At 33.7% G+C, this 18,201-nt stretch overlaps 3 protein-coding genes across 3 annotated transcripts in view; 2 read left to right on the forward strand and 1 right to left on the reverse strand.

Moving 5' to 3' along the window:
• The first annotated feature begins 4,900 nt into the window (after positions 1–4,900).
• LOC136813916 (DNA-dependent protein kinase catalytic subunit-like) lies at positions 4,901–14,167 on the forward strand. Its single transcript, XM_067070430.1, has 14 exons — positions 4,901–5,066; positions 5,459–5,535; positions 5,677–5,772; positions 6,081–6,155; positions 6,325–6,380; positions 7,816–7,856; positions 8,742–8,863; positions 9,775–9,862; positions 11,162–11,217; positions 11,944–11,971; positions 12,453–12,517; positions 12,662–12,754; positions 12,976–13,038; positions 14,081–14,167. Exons 1-13 carry the CDS (start codon positions 4,928–4,930, stop codon positions 13,009–13,011), a joined length of 972 nt encoding a protein of 323 aa, XP_066926531.1. The 5' UTR covers positions 4,901–4,927; the 3' UTR covers positions 13,012–13,038; positions 14,081–14,167.
• Positions 14,087–18,201, forward strand: part of LOC136813972 (DNA-dependent protein kinase catalytic subunit-like) — a 159,395-nt gene continuing 155,280 nt past the window's right edge. The window contains exon 1 of the mRNA XM_067070485.1: positions 14,087–14,176. Coding sequence (XP_066926586.1) covers positions 14,087–14,176 — 90 coding nt within the window. The remainder of the gene's footprint in view (positions 14,177–18,201) is intronic.
• LOC136813915 (uncharacterized) lies at positions 14,348–18,193 on the reverse strand. Its single transcript, XM_067070429.1, has 3 exons — positions 17,363–18,193; positions 16,935–17,150; positions 14,348–15,275 (listed from the first exon to the last, which is right to left on the reverse strand). The coding sequence occupies exons 1-3, from the start codon at positions 18,123–18,125 to the stop codon at positions 14,809–14,811; spliced, it is 1,446 nt and encodes a 481-aa protein (XP_066926530.1). The 5' UTR covers positions 18,126–18,193; the 3' UTR covers positions 14,348–14,808.

Consider the following 18,201-nt stretch of genomic DNA (forward strand, 5'->3'; position numbering starts at 1 on the left):
CCCCCATCTCAATTAAAGCAAAATAAAGTCTACTTTAATTGGATTAATTTTCGCGAATTTATATTATCGCTTTTTTGCAAATGTTTGCCTTTCATTCACGAAAATAAAATCTTGCTAAATTGCGTGTCGCGAACGCGATTTGAACATTTAAAGAACATTCTCGAAAAGAGAAGAAACGAAGAAACATTTCGAAATTTCTCGACACGTTGTTTATGACGTAAACTGAGCACGTTTGTACATTACATAAATTGAACTCAGCAATTCTCATTGTACATAAACGAGTTTGGCAAGTTTAAAAGCGCTAACTCATCGGACTTGAACGTGACGTAGAACACGTACTAAATCTTCATTTTATTTGAACAATAGGTCTTTTATTTTGCTTTGTTTAGGATTTTCATTATATCAGCAGTTTTGAAGTAGTATATTAAGTAGGGAATATTTCTAGGGTATTTTAGAGTTAAATTTTAGTGATAAAGAAGATATACGCTATTCAAGCAATAAGGAACTCTCAATCAATTTAAGTTCCTAAAACATCGAATCATAGCCGCAATAATTACATTGCGAGAGAAAACTGAGTTGCGAAATTCAATACTCGCACAACTTTCGTTTTGCAATCGCCGATTATTGAATATAAATTCAAAAAAACGAACCTTTTGCCTCGCAAAATTACAGCTTACAAAAATTAATCCAATTAAAGTATGCTGAGATGAAAACGAAATAAAATATTGAATTAAAAGTTGGGATTACGACGGCAGGTTACGGTAACAAATCAAGGACCATCATCCGTACCTTATTGTGATTTACCATCTTATGGGACTCAAAATTTGGAAATAGCGTATAGGTGGATTTCCATGAAAATTTTTGAGTGAAAAATGTTGCCGAATTCGCCAAATTTGTAAGGCAAGAAGTCTTCCCTTAACAAAATGGAAAGTTTTATCGAAATATAGTACTAGATGTTTTTGACTGGAGAGATTCAATCATATATAATATATACTTTCATAGGGATAGAACATTAAAAACGTAAAATTTTCTCGGGAAGAATCTTTAGCGAATATTATTGGGTATCACTATTTGCGTGTTCCACAAAAAAAAACCACCTTGCTCTTTCAAATTATAAGTTTGACACATTTTTTTGGTGGTGATAAAAAACACAAATGAAGACATTCGAGGAAGATTATAGGCTCGGGAAAGCTTATACGTTTAAATAACGGTTTAATATATTATTTGTTTTAAGTCTTTCGTCTTCTACCGTTGGAATCCCCGATCCTCGTCATAGTATGCCAAATTCATTCATCGTTTTGCTATTGAACTTTACTTCCGGGGTGAGAGAGGAGAGAGAGTGTTTTTGATCTTATGTATTATATAATTACAGAATCTAATTTTTGCATTGAATCTTTGAATAGATACAAAAAGTTCGTCCCCGTTGATTTCATCCCCATTCGAAATCCATCCAATGTAAAAAATTGCACTCCAAAACCATCTTCATTGTGTATTTTAAAGCTTGGAACAATAGAATTCCTATCCCCATAGAGATTTTGATAGAAATTATTGGCCCCGTTGTGGGAAAAAATTCCACCGGGGCTTTGAGACAGGTGTTTCGGCATGACATGATTTACCGTATTTATATACAGGAGATTTGTAAAAATTCGAGAAGAAAACGGATATTTACTTTTTACCATGTATCCCGTCACTGTCTGCCCGGAGTTCTGCGTTCGCAAAGAGTGACACCTCTTAGACTGAGAAATGATTGTCTAATACGCTACTTCTTCTCTTGTTCCCATTGACGAGATACCGGAATATTCATCAGAATACTCATCTTATCTTCATCAGAATACTCATAACGCTCATTTGACGTTGACTTTGCACACACCCCTGTCTCACAATCTATATCGATCGACGAAACGTCCATATCCAGTGTTACATATACTTTCTTTTACACCCCTGTATCTTAACTAAATTCGGGACAGGTTTGTAGGAAAAATAATCACTTTTGATTAAAAAAGTTCTTAAGAAAAATTCAAAATTAGCGTGTACAGGGTGTTTTTCTTTTCCGAAGCTCTTATCCTTCTTGCATTTCTTACACTCTTACAAAATTGGCTCTGATATTTACTCCTCATTCCTGAAGGGTTGCTTTTTTTTATCCGTCCTGTCTTTTGGTCATTTTTCTTCCGTAAATTCAACGAGTTGTAGAACTTATTTCAATTAAATTTTTCTTATAAAAGAAACGCACTTGAACAATCCTTGACCCCCTGATCGTAAAATTGATGATTACAGTTTAACGACGAATGATTTTATTGATTTCTTTTGAGGAACTTTTATGACACCAGTCTTGTTATTAACATGATTAGTTTTCGTATGGGACATTAGGAAGCAGAACTTCAGCTGAGATCCTTCAGTTACATGGTTGATTGATTTAACATGTAAGCATTGGTAATTATCCAATTTATGCATCGAAACGTCTCTTCGTTGTGAAATGTAATCTAGCAACTTCAATCGAAGAATACGGAAGAACGGAAAACTGTACGAGCTGCGGATTTCGACCCAGCAAGGCCTCGTCTTTCTTCTTTCGAACTTTCTAGAAATCGCATCGTAAGAGAACGTCAATCGCCCATGCGTGGGGGTTTATTGGAGTGACCTAATTATTTTCACTTTTTCATCTTCATCTTCGCAACAAATTATTCAATCGGGCTTGTTTTGCTTGATTAACGTGTAGTTTAACATTTCGAACATTTCCTGAAAAAATGAAAGAAAACGAAGCAATCAACGTGGAGAAAACGTAAATAAACAAAGCTGTTGCAAGTTAAGTCCGTGTTGCAAGTTATGGCCGTTTACGGTAGCCCAAAAAAGTATCAAGTTGAAGTTGGTTTGATATTCTACGTTTCACGTTTAATATAAACCTTTTTTTAAAGAGGCAGCCATGTTGAATAATTATGTACTCCAGCATAAAAACAATGATACAGCCATGCATAATTAACGACCCTCGACATGGCCTGAGAATTCTCGGGCCATGTTCGGGCCGAGAGACCCTATTAATTCTTTTGGCCCGAACATTACCCGAGTCATTCGGGCCATGTTTGGGCCATGTCAGGAGATTCCATATTTAAATTGATTCAGCATGTCCAGTCAAACAAAATAGTACAAAATAAGATTTGTCTGTTTTGTTTATATCGCTCAAAAAAACTTTACGAGCTTTCCGTGGACACAATGAAGTATAAGCCCGAAGGGCTAGAAGTCAATCTCTTTGGTAGGATTTGAAGCCAACAAATCCTACCAAAGTTGCACGGCCTTAAGCGGCTTGCCTGGTTTTTACACAAATGACAGATTGAAACTAAAATTTACCGCTAAATTTCGAAAAAAATATCAATCATAAACAAAGGAATTGCTAAATTCAATCTGTCGTCAAAAATGCAGCGCATTTTTTAAGGCTTCACTTTTTCTTGCCTGAGAAAGGTTAGAGATTGAACTCTAGCCCTTTGGGCTTTAAACTCAATGCGTGGACACGCTTCAGTTTAAAACCAGGACCACTTTACTAGCCTAAGTATATTTATAACTATGTTTTCATACCAAATAAGACATCTAATATTTATATGAATTTACAACATTCATATATTTAAAATATAATTAAGAGAAACCAAGTTTTTCTCAAAAAAAATGTTAAAAAAATTCAGTCCTGAAATTACACGCCTGTTTAAATCAGGTTTTCAAAAATTGGCCCGAGTGTGGCCTGTGCGTGGCCCGCGTGTGGCCCGAACACGGCCCGAAATCTCGGGCCAGCTCAGGCTTTATGCGAATTCCAATAAAAGTTTTGGTCCGAGAATTCTCGGGCCATGTCGAGGGTCGTCATAATTACTGTATCATGCATATTTTAAAAATTATGCATGGCTGTATCATTGTTTTTATGCTGGAGTACATAATTATTCAACATGGCTGCCTCTTTAAAAAAAGGTCTATTCGTTTGATATTCGTCTGATATTCCTAAATTTGGTTTTTGAAGTTCCTGTGATTAATTTTGGAATTGGAAACTATTGGATATTTGAAATTTCGACATGGAAAAAAAGTTTTTTTTAAATAACTTCCAAACTACTTTTTCAAATTTAATGTATGACATAGTTCGCACCCCCCCCTTTATAAAGGGGGGGGGGTAGCGATGTTCAGAAAATCTCAGAAAGGGGGGGGTAAGAGAATTTTTTCTAGAAAGGGGGAAGTTTTTAGAAAGGGGGGGGTTCATCTAGAAAGGGGGGGGGTAAGATGTCAGTGGTATGTTTTTTTTTGTGTTTTCCCAAATTAGAAGTTTTATTTTTAATTTACAATGCAACGTCTTCTTTATTAATTGTTTAGTATGTTTGAAACATTCGATTCAAAATGATTCTATTTTTTTCGCAATGCAGTGTGTTCTATTTTCTTTTGTAGGATTTTAAAATTTTGAGGGGGGTAGCATCAAATTTTAAAAGGGGGAAGAACCTAGGGTAGGGGGGTAGCTCTAGGGTAGGTGGGGTAGTGACCCCCTTCCGAACTATGCTGGTAGCTCAAAATTCAAGTTAGAGCATCCTCTTTACGATAAAAAAAGAATGAACAAAAAATTTAAATCCTAAAGCTCACAATATCTCGACAAACCTGTATACTTTTTTCTGGTGCACCCGGTAGAATACATACTTGTTACTGCTGATGGCTTTTAAAGGGAAGCACTCAATCGCCTTCAGAAACACAGCAAATTAAAAGTAATGACCATTACAAAATAGAAAAGGGTAAAGAGACAATCTAACGACCACCTTAAATGCACTGCAAAACAAAGATAAAAATATGTATATGTATATTTTTTTCTTTTTCCCATTCACTGAAGTAGAAAAAGATTAATGTAGTCAATTATTTCATAAAATAATTCTCACCTTTATTTTAAGATATTTATACTTAAAGTATGTGAAAAATAATGGGAGAGCCGTTAAAAACAAGTTTATCTAGCTTGCATTCTTGTCTGAAATTGCAAGATTCAGCAAGAGGTGGGAAAGCTACTCTGATTGCAAAGGACATATTTGGTTTCTCTCTGGATGTTTCTCCACAAGAAGTTGGTAAGACCGCTAATTACACAGAAAACACTAAATATTTATTATATTTCTAGTATTACAGTTTTTTTTTACTCAGGCAGCAAGTTATAGCTGACTTTTTTTCAAATTAACTTAATCCTACTACAATTATATAGTCCTTTATGAGATGGCACTACCATTATCGTTTGACGTTTACTCCAGTTCTTTTTCTTGTGGATTTCAATGGTTATGCAGGGTTATGACTGAATTTCTCTGAAATAAACAAAAGGAAAAACTAAAATGGTAATGTCATCTCCTAAAGGACTATTTACCTGCTATACTGTCTTTGCATATCCTAACCTCAGGCCAGACATTAAAGAGTATCTAAATATTTTGCCAGATACTGATGTTTTTATCTTGTTTTTTTTATTATACAGCTTACTGCTCAAGTTTACTCTTCAATGAACAAAATGGACTTGTAAAGTTTTTGAAACTTGCAGTTGGGCTCAGAGAAGTATTTAAAGATGATTAGAAATTATTGAGTTTTTTGTGATTTTCTCTTTACTTTACTTTTATTGGCATTAAGAATTTGTTTTTTTTTATAATTGAAAAAGTTTTGTTGTTTTTGTTCTAATTAACCTTATTTTGTTAATAGTTTGAAAATGTTAAAGCAGACATACAAAGATTCTTTGTGGAGTTCATCAGTTCCAACTCAAAACGCTACACTATTGATCAACTTAAGAACTTGAAGGTGAGAAGATCTATCCAATCAGTATAGTAACAGCCGTTATCTCCTTTTATTCAACATCTTGATTCTATCCCAAAAACATTCATTTATAGCCATTTTATAAGTTAATAGCAAAAAACAATATTCACAGGCATCGAAATAAGGGATAGAAAGTGCATCGCGATTTTTTGATGAGCATGATTTTGCATCCTAAAATGGATCAATTTTCAATTTTTAGCTTGTAAGTAATCCAAAAATGCGATACGCTAATTCGATCCCTGATTCATTTTATGCAATAAGACAAATACCATATCTTTGAAACCTGTCTATAGGATCAAAGTCTATCAATGATGATCTGCGATCAATCAGTGAAAGTGCGAACAGAAAGCATCAATGTGATTTCAAAGGTAATAATTTTAAAGTTCAAAATATTTGTCTTTTGTCTTTATTTGTCTTTGTGTGATTAGTTCTTTCAATTAAGCACTCCTATGTTTGCTTTTGAGTGAAACAATGTCTTGTTTGTTGGTACATGGATTAGTATTTTTCTTAAATCTTCACCAACATTCACTCTTTTAGATTGTTACCATTGGTGATTTTGATGAAAGCTTTGGAATCAAAGATTTGATTGAAAAGTATGCCAATCTTTGAAATTCATAGAACCTTTTTCAATAGTAGTTTAAAATTGCTGAATGGTTTGAATTAACGTATCACGATTCACGATGCGTCTTAGGAAATGCATGAAGCAAAAAACTTAAAAACTCAGCAAAAACACGATACAAAATGATAAATTGAAATAAATATTTTGAGCCTCCAAGCAAATAGAACTGCTATTTGGCCTTTAAATTAGTCTATAGAGTGGAAAATGCATCGTATAATTATAAAAACACATCGTGAAAACTGAAGAATTTCATTAGCTAAAAAGTGCATAAAGTTCGATGCACTTTTAAATTGTTAATTCGAATCTTGTGCTGTATAAAAAACTATTACTATATATGTTTTAACCTTCATATATAAAAATTATTAATGTAACTTACAACCATGTAATATCACATCGGTTATTGCACAGTCAAAGGTATCATTTCATGCTGGAATGTCTTACAATCTTTTACGTACCAGTTCTTGCTAGAAAATGAAATAGCTTCCTATATTTTCTTACATCAGTTTTTGAAAGAGATTTTCTTAATTGGTTTGATAATGAAAACATTGTCTACCACATGGGGTTTGCAATTAGCCTTGCATTTAGAATATCTCCAGATTATTGTTAACATAATTGCATGTCTGTGAATCATTGAATATCACTCCCTCGCCGCAAGTTAATAAATCGCAATATCTAATGAAGGACCATGTAATGCTTGGTTGATGTTAATCTTCCATTGGAACAATCCATGGGTACTAAAGTCTGTTCACGATAAGTGTGCACTCTTTTTTCTTTTACGTATAACTTTTGAAGGGACTCTTCAATCTTTATAAATTTGGTATTGTTGGAAAGATATCAGTGAGTGGAACAATTTGAAATAAAAAAATCTTTGAAAAAATTCTAAGAACAAAAATGAAAATAAAAAAGAAAAAAATGAAGATCTTGCAGAAAAGTGCTATAACTTTCATTTTCACTGGAGAGATTCTTTGATCTTAAGAGGTCATCACTGTGAAGAAATTTCACAAAAATATTCATTCAATATAAAGTTATAATACAAAGCTAATAAAATGATTGACCCCAAAAAACAGCAGAAAACAGCGTTTTTATATGTCAATCAGCTTATAACTTTATTTGATATCTTTTGACAGAATGATTATTTTCAGAAATTTTTTGATGATGACGTTCGGTGATCAAGGATTCACTTCGGTGAAAATGATAGTTATAGCACTTTTCTTCAAGATCTTCATTTTTTTTCTCTTCATTTTCATCTTTTTTATTTCAAATTGTTCCACTCACTGATATTTTTCTAATGATACCAAATTTATAAAGATTGAAGAATTCCTTCAAAAGTTATAAGTAAAAGAAAAAAGAGTGCACACTTATCGTGAATAGACTTTAATTATTTTCTCTGCTGATTTTTGTTGTTTTAGAGTTTGGTCTGAATGCCTCAAAAGAACTGTCAGTGCAACGTGTAAGTCTGCAAATCTATGATGCCTGATTTTATTTTGATGGACATCTTTTATATTCAAGAACTCAGCCCTGTGAATCCAGGTCGGCATTCGGCAATGCCGACCTGAAAGCCGACGTAACTTGAGCTGAAGTCGGCTTTTATTTGCCGACGTAATTTACACTCTAGGTCAGCGTGCCGACAAAAGAAATGTTTTGGGTCGGCAAAGCCGACCTAAAGAGGAAAAATATTATTTGTTAGGTTAGTCTAATTGTGTTATCATTTGATAACACATAATAATCGAGCCTCATTCCATTCTCTTTATAAAACATAAAACTTAATAACACAATTATAGAGCAGCTGAATTTGTTAGTTCGTTAATTTTCTTTCTATTTTGTCTTTGCCGACCTAAACAAGCTACTTAGGATGGCTTTGCCGACCTAAAATGACCTCTAGGTTGGCAAAATTTTGCCGGCCTACTGCCGGTTTTGGTCGGCACTTAAGTGCCGATATGATTTTGTCTGAATTCACAGGGCTGAACTGGACCAATACATGCCATAGGTTTTGCAGGTCAAACGTAATAAAATCATCCTATTTGAGCTACCTGAATAGGGAAGAAATTTTTGCGAGAAGAAATTTTGCTGAGCACAGAATTTAATCTAGGGTTTTTTGACAAATCCACAAAATTAAATTTAGTGAAACACAAATATATTTCAGGATTAAAAAATCACCTCTAAAATTGGTCTTTTTAAATTAAATTCCGTGAAAATTTCTTCCCTCAAGGGAATACATTTTCAAGAATCGTGTTAAATGCAACAGATTGTACACACTCATCATAATCTTGCCATGCATGCACAGGAAAATAGACAAACTCATAGAAAGATCTCTTATTGTCTTTATTTTTTATAGTGAAAAGTGCCATCCATTCATTGATTGGTTTGTTATGTGAAAAGTTTCCTGATCTGATTGGTGAAGAAAAGCTGAGGAGAATTCCAAGAATTTATTTACCAACACTCAAACAAGAAATGGAGGTTGGTATTTTTCTTATGTACCAATTCATCAAACCAACTTAGACTAATAGAATCAAAAAATTTTATTGTTATTTTCTATTATTACCCTAGTTATTTAATATTCTCTGCTGTCAAAATTTATATACCTTAAGGCATTTTTTGGTGTCTACCAAATTATTAGTTCTGCAGTATGCAAATTTACTAATAATCCTCAAGAATCCCTAGGAATATGAAAGAAATTTGTCAAAAAGTGGGTGTCAACCGTGACAATTAGTTCTGTAAAATGCGCCAAATTATTATCCTCGCACCAGGAAAATAGGTTTTACGAAAATTACTTCCTATGAAAATTATTTCCTTTAAGGTAATAGCTCTGAAATTAATAATATAATTAGTGAGGTCTGGTAGCACATAAAAACGTAAGAATACTTCAGATGGTGATAAAAGCATGAAATTTGGCTCAGATGATCCTTAGAGGGTCTAAAACCTAATTTTAAACAGTAGCACCAAATTTTCACCAAAATTCAACTAGTTCCGTTATTACAGGATTTTTAGGTTTTGCCTGGAAAGGCTTATGATGACATCATCATAAAACTTTCAACCTTCATAACTTTTGATAGAAAGATTTTCAAGGCATGTTTTATACCTTGATTTTCATCAGCATTTCATGCTCTTTCCGCTGGAACCATCAGAATTTGAATATTTTCAAAAAAATAAATCTTTGCCCAGCTACCTGATGACGTCATCTGGCAGGTGGCCAGGTGGCAAAATTTGGTGTGACTGTTTAAAATTAAGTTTTAGACCCTCTAAGGGTCATCTGTGCTGAATTTCATGCTTTTATCACCATCTGAAGTATTTTTGTGCTAACAGACCTCACTAAATACTTTGAATATTTCAGCAATAATGTTTAATGTTCAAATGTCATCCCTTTTCAGATCACCAAGAAAAAACCTGAGATGCCAGTCATTGCTGGATGTTTCAAAGGGTTTGCAAGCTTCTTAAAGACTCATTCTGAAATGTTAGGTACAGTAAAATATTGAAATTAAAGTCTGTCCAGATATAATTGGCAGTGGAAACAAGAATGCCTGTAACTTTTGATAGTCAAATATAATTATTGAATTTTTTTTTGCTTGTTTTAGAGAATCAAAAGCGCTATATTTGAATGTATTTTTGGTTGAAAAATTCGCGATTTTTAGCGGTTTAATTTGCGATTGGATAAATTGAGCTTATTTTCTACTTATGCTATAACGTTCATTTTTACACCAGTGGTAGTTCAACCTTAGGTTAAGAAGTTTATTAAATTTCAAGGCAAACAGAAAAGTCCTTCGGAAGATATGGGACCCGAAATACCCCTTGGTAGCACTTTTCTGTGAAATATCAAATCTCCAACTTATTACTAAAAACGGGGGTAGTGATATGATTGACGAAACAGTTTTTCGATCATAACACATTTTACAATCTCTTTAATGACCTCATAGCCAAACAGTGTTTAGTGTTTTGGGAATTAGCAAAGTTCTTTAATGACTTAAAAATAACAAAGGCAATATAAGTTCATGCTTATCCTTTCAATAAAAACAATTATACTGTATGATTTCACTTCGTTTCGAAATAATCAATGATAGCAATAATACCAATGCACCAACACTTAACATTTTCCAACTTTTAATTGCACTGTTCAAAAATGATAACACAGCCCCCGTTTTTGGTAATAAGTTGGAGATTTGATATTTCACAGAAAAGTGCTACCAAGGGGTATTTCGGGACCCATATCTTCCGAAGGACTTTTCTGTTTGCCTTGAAATTTAACAAACTTCTTAACCTAAGGTTGAACTACCACTGGTGTAAAAATGAATGTTATAGCATAAGTAGAAAAAAAGCTCAATTTTTACAATCGCAAATTAAACCACTAAAAATCGCGAATTTTTCAACCAAAAATACATTCAAATATAGCGCTTTTGATTCTGTAAAACAAACAAAAAAGATTTTCACAATTATATTTGACTATCAAAAGTTACAGGCATTCTTGTTTCCACTGCCAATTATATCTGGACAGACTTTAAGAAGATAGTTCTATATCAATTTATGTCAAGTCAGGCTAATACTAAACCAAAGATACTAGGTCATGTTTGCTGCAATATATGAAGATGTCCAAAGGAATTGTAAAAGGAATATTTATTAGATGAGTTTTTAAAAATTTCCTTCCAAGCTGTGTTGTCCTAATCAATTTCTGTCATGAAATGTCACGAAATAATTTTCATAACAAGGCTGTGTGATGTGATGTGGCCGATGTATTACTTATACTGTACCCTTTCCTTTATTTAGATGATAACTCCACCAAGGAATTGTTCAAATACTTGAAAAAGTCTCTTATGTACAAGGTATTTTTTATAAATGAATTATGTTACATTGTAGAACGAGAATCTAATTTAAAATTTACCAAAATGTCTTAAAAAAGTACATGCTTTTACGAGAATGATTTTTAAGAGAACAAGAACAAATCTTTCAGAGCAGAAAGAGTTCAGTATTCAGGACTGACTCAGGAAATGCTGAATGTAAACAATCTTAAATAAACCTTGAGAGCATTAAAATCTCTTGTTCAAAAGTCAACACCAAGACTTGGAATATATCAAGTTATTTGTTTTGATGAAAAGTCTTCAGTTGATCATGTCCATAAACAGGGGGGGGGTCCATGTACAAAACAGCGGCATGTATCAGTACTTTGTAGCAAATTTCGATTTTAAACAAATAATAAAAATTTTCTTGAAAATTGACAAAAACAATTGAGAATTTAAAAAAATTTTCGACAAAAATCAAAAATAAATCACAATTTGATTTGATTTTGGCTTTTTAGTACACAAATACTAAGCAGAAAATCCGAAATTTGACCCTGACACCCCCTGTATAGTACACGTATACTAAACAGCAAATCAGAAATTTGACCCTGACACCCCCATGTATTGTACACAAGTACTAAACAGCAAAAAAAATTTGAAAACACCCACCCACCCCATGATACAAGCCGATTTTTTGTACATGGACCCCCCCTGCCATAAAAAGTAAGTAACGAAAAAATAGTTTGATAACCATACCGTTCACTTTTTTAGGATTATTCAAGATATGAAGTACTAAAAGGTTTTTTATTTGTTTTAACCTTGTAATCTCTATAAATATATTCATCAAACACAAACAATCAAGTTTTAAATACTGTATCCCGAGTTTATCGTTCTACATCTGCAATTTTAAATACTGCTTGAAATTAAGTTGAAACTCAAATATGAAATGTTTAGATTTTTCTGAATTCAATATTCCGGGTAGGGGGATACTTAGGTAAGTGAAAGTACGGGTATGTCCTTTTTGGAAGATGGCAGTCCCTGCCTGTAAGGGTAAAAAAAAATCAGAAAATAAATTTCAGACATTCTGCTCAGAATCACTAAAAAGCTGATTGCAACATATCACGATTTCTTATGCAGTTCTCACTGTTTGTATTTAATGCTAATTTATTTTGTTGAATGTCAAATCAGTGTTTTAACCCTCTTTTGTGACCTGTAATGGTGGTGGGAGCCCTAGACTAGTCTTTTGGCTGCATTAATTATTCGTTTACTGATTATTTCAGCTGCAATGAACCTTATCAACACACATGGAACTTTATGGAAAGAATACTTAACTAAAGATGCAGAGGTAGTTGAATAGTTTTCATCTATATTTTTGAGAGTATGAAAATTATTATTTTAAAATTTAGAAAATAACATTAGATAATTCTACTTACATTTTAAGTAACAATGCTGTATATTGTTTTTCTAATGTGACCTTTCATTTTTCAAGGAAATAATACAAGCCTTGAACCATTGGAGTGATCATCTGAATCGTGATGTCAAATATCTTGCAATGGATACTGTCAATTACGTGTTACTCCAGGTATCAAAATTGAACACTAAGTCACTAAGCTAAAAGCTGAAAATGATGGAGTAGTTTTCCATACAATTGAGAAGGACTTTATAGTTCTAAAAGTTTAAGTGCTTCTGTTTTTCGAGTTTCATAAAAAAATATATCCATTATCAGAAAGTGGCCACCAGCACCTTTTTCTATTGTTAAACTTAACTTAATTTTTATGTAATATTTTTTCCATTTTTTTGCAGATCTCAGTTTTCATTTCGGAGCAAGGAAAAGTTTGACAAAAACAATATGCATCAACTTTACTGGTAAAAGATTTTCTTTTTTGTCCAAGCTGTATACGACCCACCTTTTAACCCAGGGGGGAATCTACCACGTTGGTGTTCTTTTGTGTATATCGCAGGGAAAAAATTTTGACTTTTGATAAAATCTTATTAAGAGAACTATTATTATAATAATTATTATGAGAGAACAGATTTGTAGGGACATAGGTCTGAACTATAATATACCCAACCAAATTCAAATTTTGACACGTGATAGGTATTCACAATGTGAATTCAAAAAAATTACAAAAAAAAATTAAAAATGTTGACGTCATCATTAAATTGTGAACATTTTACTCATCTTCAGCATGTATTATTACAAAAATCTTAATGGAAAATATAAAACCGGCAATTATGTTAAAGAAGCACCTTATATCTTTCAGAATATTCAAACAGAATCAAATAACTTTATTGGTTCGACTATGAGAGACATTTTTTGTAAACCATGTATTTGGGCTCTTTTCTGACAGGTGGAAATTTTGTGATTACCTCATTGCTTTTTGGCTCCTCTAGATAAAAAATAATTGAGGGTGGTAAATTCTACCCCCCTTCCCAGGGCTACAAAAATCAAAAAATCAAAAAAGCTTGGGGTTAAAGAGAGTTAAAATACATAGAAATTGAGCAAATTATTAAAGGTCCATCGTAGCGACCGTAGTACAGTGTTAGAGCATCCGGCTACGGTTCGCAAGGTTGTGGGTTCAACCCCCAGCCGGGTCATACCAAAGATTCCCAAAATGGTACTTGATGCCTCTCTGCTTGATGCTCAGCAACTAAGAGAAGGATCAAGGGTAAGTGGAGAAATCCAGGGAGAAAGAGTGGCGCCCTCCCCTACCTTCGGGTAGATAGCTATCGAAAGAGGAGCCCTCGGGTCGCCTCCGACTGCGGTCGCAGACTTACTTACTTAAAGGTCCGTCAAAAGAGAATCATTAGTTTGTTGTTTTGTACAAGAATTATTGACAATTTGAGTCGAAATTCAAGTGTTATGGCATGTTTTTATTTTACAATTATTTTCTTACATTACTCACAGAAACTAATGCAAAAGTTTTCGAAGACGTTGTCCTCTTCTCAACCCTCAGCTAAAGAATTATCAATGGCAATTAACGGATATGGGAAATTATCAGAGGTATCTCGGCTTCTTTTATGTTTTCACTCGATAAATATGTTTTTAGGGGAAAAAATACCTTTATTGGGTCTCAATTATGAAATCTTGTAGTATTATATATTATAATAGAAGCTGAGTTAGTTTTCAGCTACAAAAAAAAGTATAGGTTATTGTTCAGCTATTCCGTTGAAAACACAGGAAAAATAAAAAAATCACTGTGACTTTTTGGGTAAAAGTTGGAATTTTTCAATCGACTGAAGCTTTTTTACGTCAAATTACTCCTCAAATGAGTAAGTTTGATGTATGACAACCATTTCAGTGATAATTGCTGTTACACGTTCTTTCCGGTTTAAACGTGACATTAACTGGAAGCAATTTTTCGTGGGTAATCGAAACCAAAATTTTTTTAACGATTGATCCGAAGTTGATGATTTGGGGCTGATCAACGATAACCGCAGTTATTATCCTTGCTTGATCGACCGTAAAAAATTGCCAATTGCCGTTTTATGTTGGTAAGGCTTCTCTTAAAATGTCGTACTTCTTACTTCTTTGATTTTCACTTATTCATTCCTTTCATATTGGCTGAGATTGTAAATCACTAGAAAGTGTCGCAGTCAAAGAACTGACGAATCAAACTTTTGAACAATCAACAATCAATCAACCGATAGATGTGCCACATTGTTATTAGCAATAGTTGTTTGTTGTGATTCACGTCGCATTCGATATCGAACTTCAACTTCTACAAAGCGTTCAACTTGTTTACGAAACTCTTCGAATCTCATTTCATATTCCGCCTCTTCTTGAAGTGAATGTTTGTTTCTTCCATGTTGTGTATCTTTACTAGAGTAGAACTTCACTCTATAAATGATTTCACCAACCAGAGCTAAAACAACAATCACCAGTCCGGTGTACCCCATAAATATCATCAATCCATTATCCTGTCCTGCAAAAATCTGAGATAACGGTTGTAGAAAATACTTTTCCGTTTTATAAGGGTCTCCAATGAAATCTGTGATAATTTCCTTTTCATCTTCCATTTCTTCAGAATTCATTGATAGCCCGTTTTCTTTGCATCCTACCACACTCTTCTTGTAATGTGCGAACATCCTCAGTGTGATATCTATAAACACGTAAAAGAAATATTTTAATTACAGTTAACTCTCTCTAATTCGATCATCGATCATCAAAGGGCCAAGAATTTTCTTCGAAATAGAGAAAAATTCGAATTACGTAAAGGGTCTTATACTAATTTCTAGTTGAGGGTACCAACATTTTTGTTCGAATTATAGAAAGATTCGAATAGTAGAAGTTCAAATTATAGAGAATTGACTGTATTGTTTTATACTCATAGTAGCTGGTTTACAAGACCCAGAAACTTAATTTGTTAATCAGTAATTTAGGGCGTTACCGGCAGAGTAATTCAAGAGAAGACATACGGTATCCACCAAAGCTCTCTCATCTTAAAACTATTTGAACTGAATAAAACTGAAGAAAAATGTATCAAAAATGGAGGTTGTATAGACTGTAACAAGCAAGGGGACTAGAGGTTTCCAGTTTCGGGCACAGGTTTGTGAGGATCTGTCAACTGAAACAGACAATTAACCTGTTCTAGTAAGACATGCGAGTTACAGAGATTGTTGGAAAAAAAACCCCCTTCTCACTGACCATAGGTTTTTTTCAGCCAGTGGGGATAGAAATAACGGACGGAAACTCAATGGGGATTGATATTTCCATATTTTTATATTATTTATATTTCGGCCAATTTTAAATTGGGAAGGGGTCCTAGTGGGGTACGAGGAAAGGGGTGTACTAAATTTATGAAAAGTAGGGTATGGAAACATGGGGGGGGGGTCAGTACTAAAATGTAAGACATACATGAGTACTAAAAGGATTTTCGCTAACACCCATTTTTTGCCCTTTTACGGCTTTAAATTTACCAAAATGGGGTCATTGTTACAAACCTAGTCGAATTTAGTGCATCAATCTGCAAAATAATATAATTTTATTACTAAACTGTGCTGAACTGTACATAAAAATATTTTCAACAAATATTTAAAAAATTTGAAAAATTCTGAAAGATTTCTGAAGATTTTTTCGAAAATTCCTGAAAAAAAATCAAATTTTTTCCAAAATTGTTAAAAAAATGCTCCATTTTGGCTGATTTTAGAACAAAATACTAATTTTTTTCAAAAATTTCTTTAAGGGACCACCCTTTTTGGTATTTTAGTACACATGGTACTAAAATTATTTTTGAGCTTTTTTGCAGTACCACCACGTCACTAAATATCATGATGTCTGAGATTTTAGTACCGACCCCCCCCCTGATGGAAAGCGTATTTTCATACAAACTAACATTATCCCGTAACAATTATCGCATTATCATATTAAACGCCTAAATTCTAAGGTTCCAGTTATGGAGACACTTCTGTACAGTAGACTCTCGCTATATCGAGTCTTTCTATAATTCGAATTAAATCTCAGTTTCCGTCGAAAAGGGGATCCCTTGTAAAATACTCTCTATATTCCGAATCTCCCTAATGTAATTCGAACAAATTAGACACCCCATTCGAATTCATGATATTCATGACATAATGTTTTCTACGGAAAGACCCCGGTTTTTGCCAGTAGTTGCAAATTTTATACAACTTTTGTCTAGTTTAAATTTGCCACTACTGGCTAAAACCGGGGTCTTTCCGTAGAAAACATTACGTCATGAATATCATGAATTCAAATTAGAAAGAATTAACTGTATTTGATTTTCTTAAATTTTTGTTATTACCTCTATTAAATTCACGCTCGATCAGCAGATCATCGTATTCTCCGGTTGCGAAAAACGCAGCTGCAACGTAACGTTCCATTAATGCGGCATCGACTTTGCCTTGTTTTACGGCTCGCATGACGTCTACGTATTCATCGTAAGCTCTCGGTCGACCCATCAGTGTCTTGTTGGCCATTAAGACTTCTACAGATCTGTCAATAACACCAATCGTAATACCTGAAACAATGATGAACAAATCTTTCATACTTAGCATACGTTCTTTAACGCAGGGTATGAGCTATCAAAGGAAAAATTTTATAGTTTCTATTTCATTTCTTTTTTATAATAATAGAGTCGGGTAAGGCCTAAATAGGAAAAATTTCACATAAACCTTCTCAAATTTCAGCTTTGACCTTGAAAAACTTCTTCCGTAAACAAATATTGGATACCTTCAGTATCATAATCTTCATCGATTGAATTCCACGCTGACGCTGTAATCAATGCCACCAACATTAACCCAAACATGATCCATACAATAGTAATAAAGCGACTCAAAGGGTGTTTAGGTGTCTTGTCTCCATAACCCACAGTTGTCATAGTAACCACTGTAAACCAAAAACTGGATAAAATACCGACAGCCGGTGAATCAGGGAAATGTTTACTGACTGAGTGAATTTCAATCACCCAAATGGCTGTGCAGACGATGGTAGCGCATAAAAGAGCGAATACAATTGCAGTGAAACAATTTTGGAAGGCTTGTAAAAATTTTGTGAGGAGAAGAACCTTGGATTTTTGTAAGATGAGAACGGGTTTGGATTTGACGAGAACAATGATATCGTAAAATTCTTTATTTATGTCTTTGAGATCGTTGAACGTTGTTGGACCGACCATTAGGAGATTGTGATTGATGTTAGTTTGGGCTTTGTTCAAATTCAACATTTCCAAGATTCGAGTGCTGTTTTTCTGAGTAAGCAAATCAACTAGTTTTTTATGACTTTCCGTATAGTGGATTCTGGATGTATCGGGGTATGGGATGATGTGATCACATAACAACATTGTACTTCTTTCTAGTAACTCTATAACAAGGTTATTGTAAGGTCGTTGCTTCATAGCGAATAGTGTGGTCTTGTATGTCGTGTTGAAGGTGCTGCCGTTTGCGCATGTGATAATAAACCATATCAGATGGAGGTACAAGGTTGATGGGTTCTTCATGTCCTGCCCTTTTTCTTTGAAGTTTGATTCAACTTGATACTAATATTTAATTTAAATACTTTTTAAGGGCAGAAAC

Source organism: Clytia hemisphaerica, unplaced genomic scaffold (assembly GCF_902728285.1).
Source record: "Clytia hemisphaerica strain Z4C2 unplaced genomic scaffold, Clytia hemisphaerica genome assembly, whole genome shotgun sequence".
NCBI lineage: Eukaryota > Metazoa > Cnidaria > Hydrozoa > Leptothecata > Clytiidae > Clytia > Clytia hemisphaerica.

What these genes read in the sequence shown, in the direction of transcription:
- LOC136813916 (XM_067070430.1), top strand. Translation starts at nt 4,928, where the DNA reads ATGGGAGAGCCGTTAAAAACAAGTTTATCTAGCTTGCATTCTTGTCTG. An exon ending in TGTTTCTCCACAAGAAGTTG is followed by an intron (nt 5,067 to 5,458) that starts GTAAGACCGCTA and finishes TTTATTATACAG; the next exon opens with CTTACTGCTCAAGTTTACTC. An exon ending in TTGCAGTTGGGCTCAGAGAA is followed by an intron (nt 5,536 to 5,676) that starts GTATTTAAAGAT and finishes TTTTGTTAATAG; the next exon opens with TTTGAAAATGTTAAAGCAGA.
- LOC136813915 (XM_067070429.1), bottom strand. Translation starts at nt 18,125, where the DNA reads ATGAAGAACCCATCAACCTTGTACCTCCATCTGATATGGTTTATTATC. An exon ending in TGAAGATTATGATACTGAAG is followed by an intron (nt 17,151 to 17,362) that starts GTATCCAATATT and finishes TCATTGTTTCAG; the next exon opens with GTATTACGATTGGTGTTATT. An exon ending in CGAGCGTGAATTTAATAGAG is followed by an intron (nt 15,276 to 16,934) that starts GTAATAACAAAA and finishes ACGTGTTTATAG; the next exon opens with ATATCACACTGAGGATGTTC.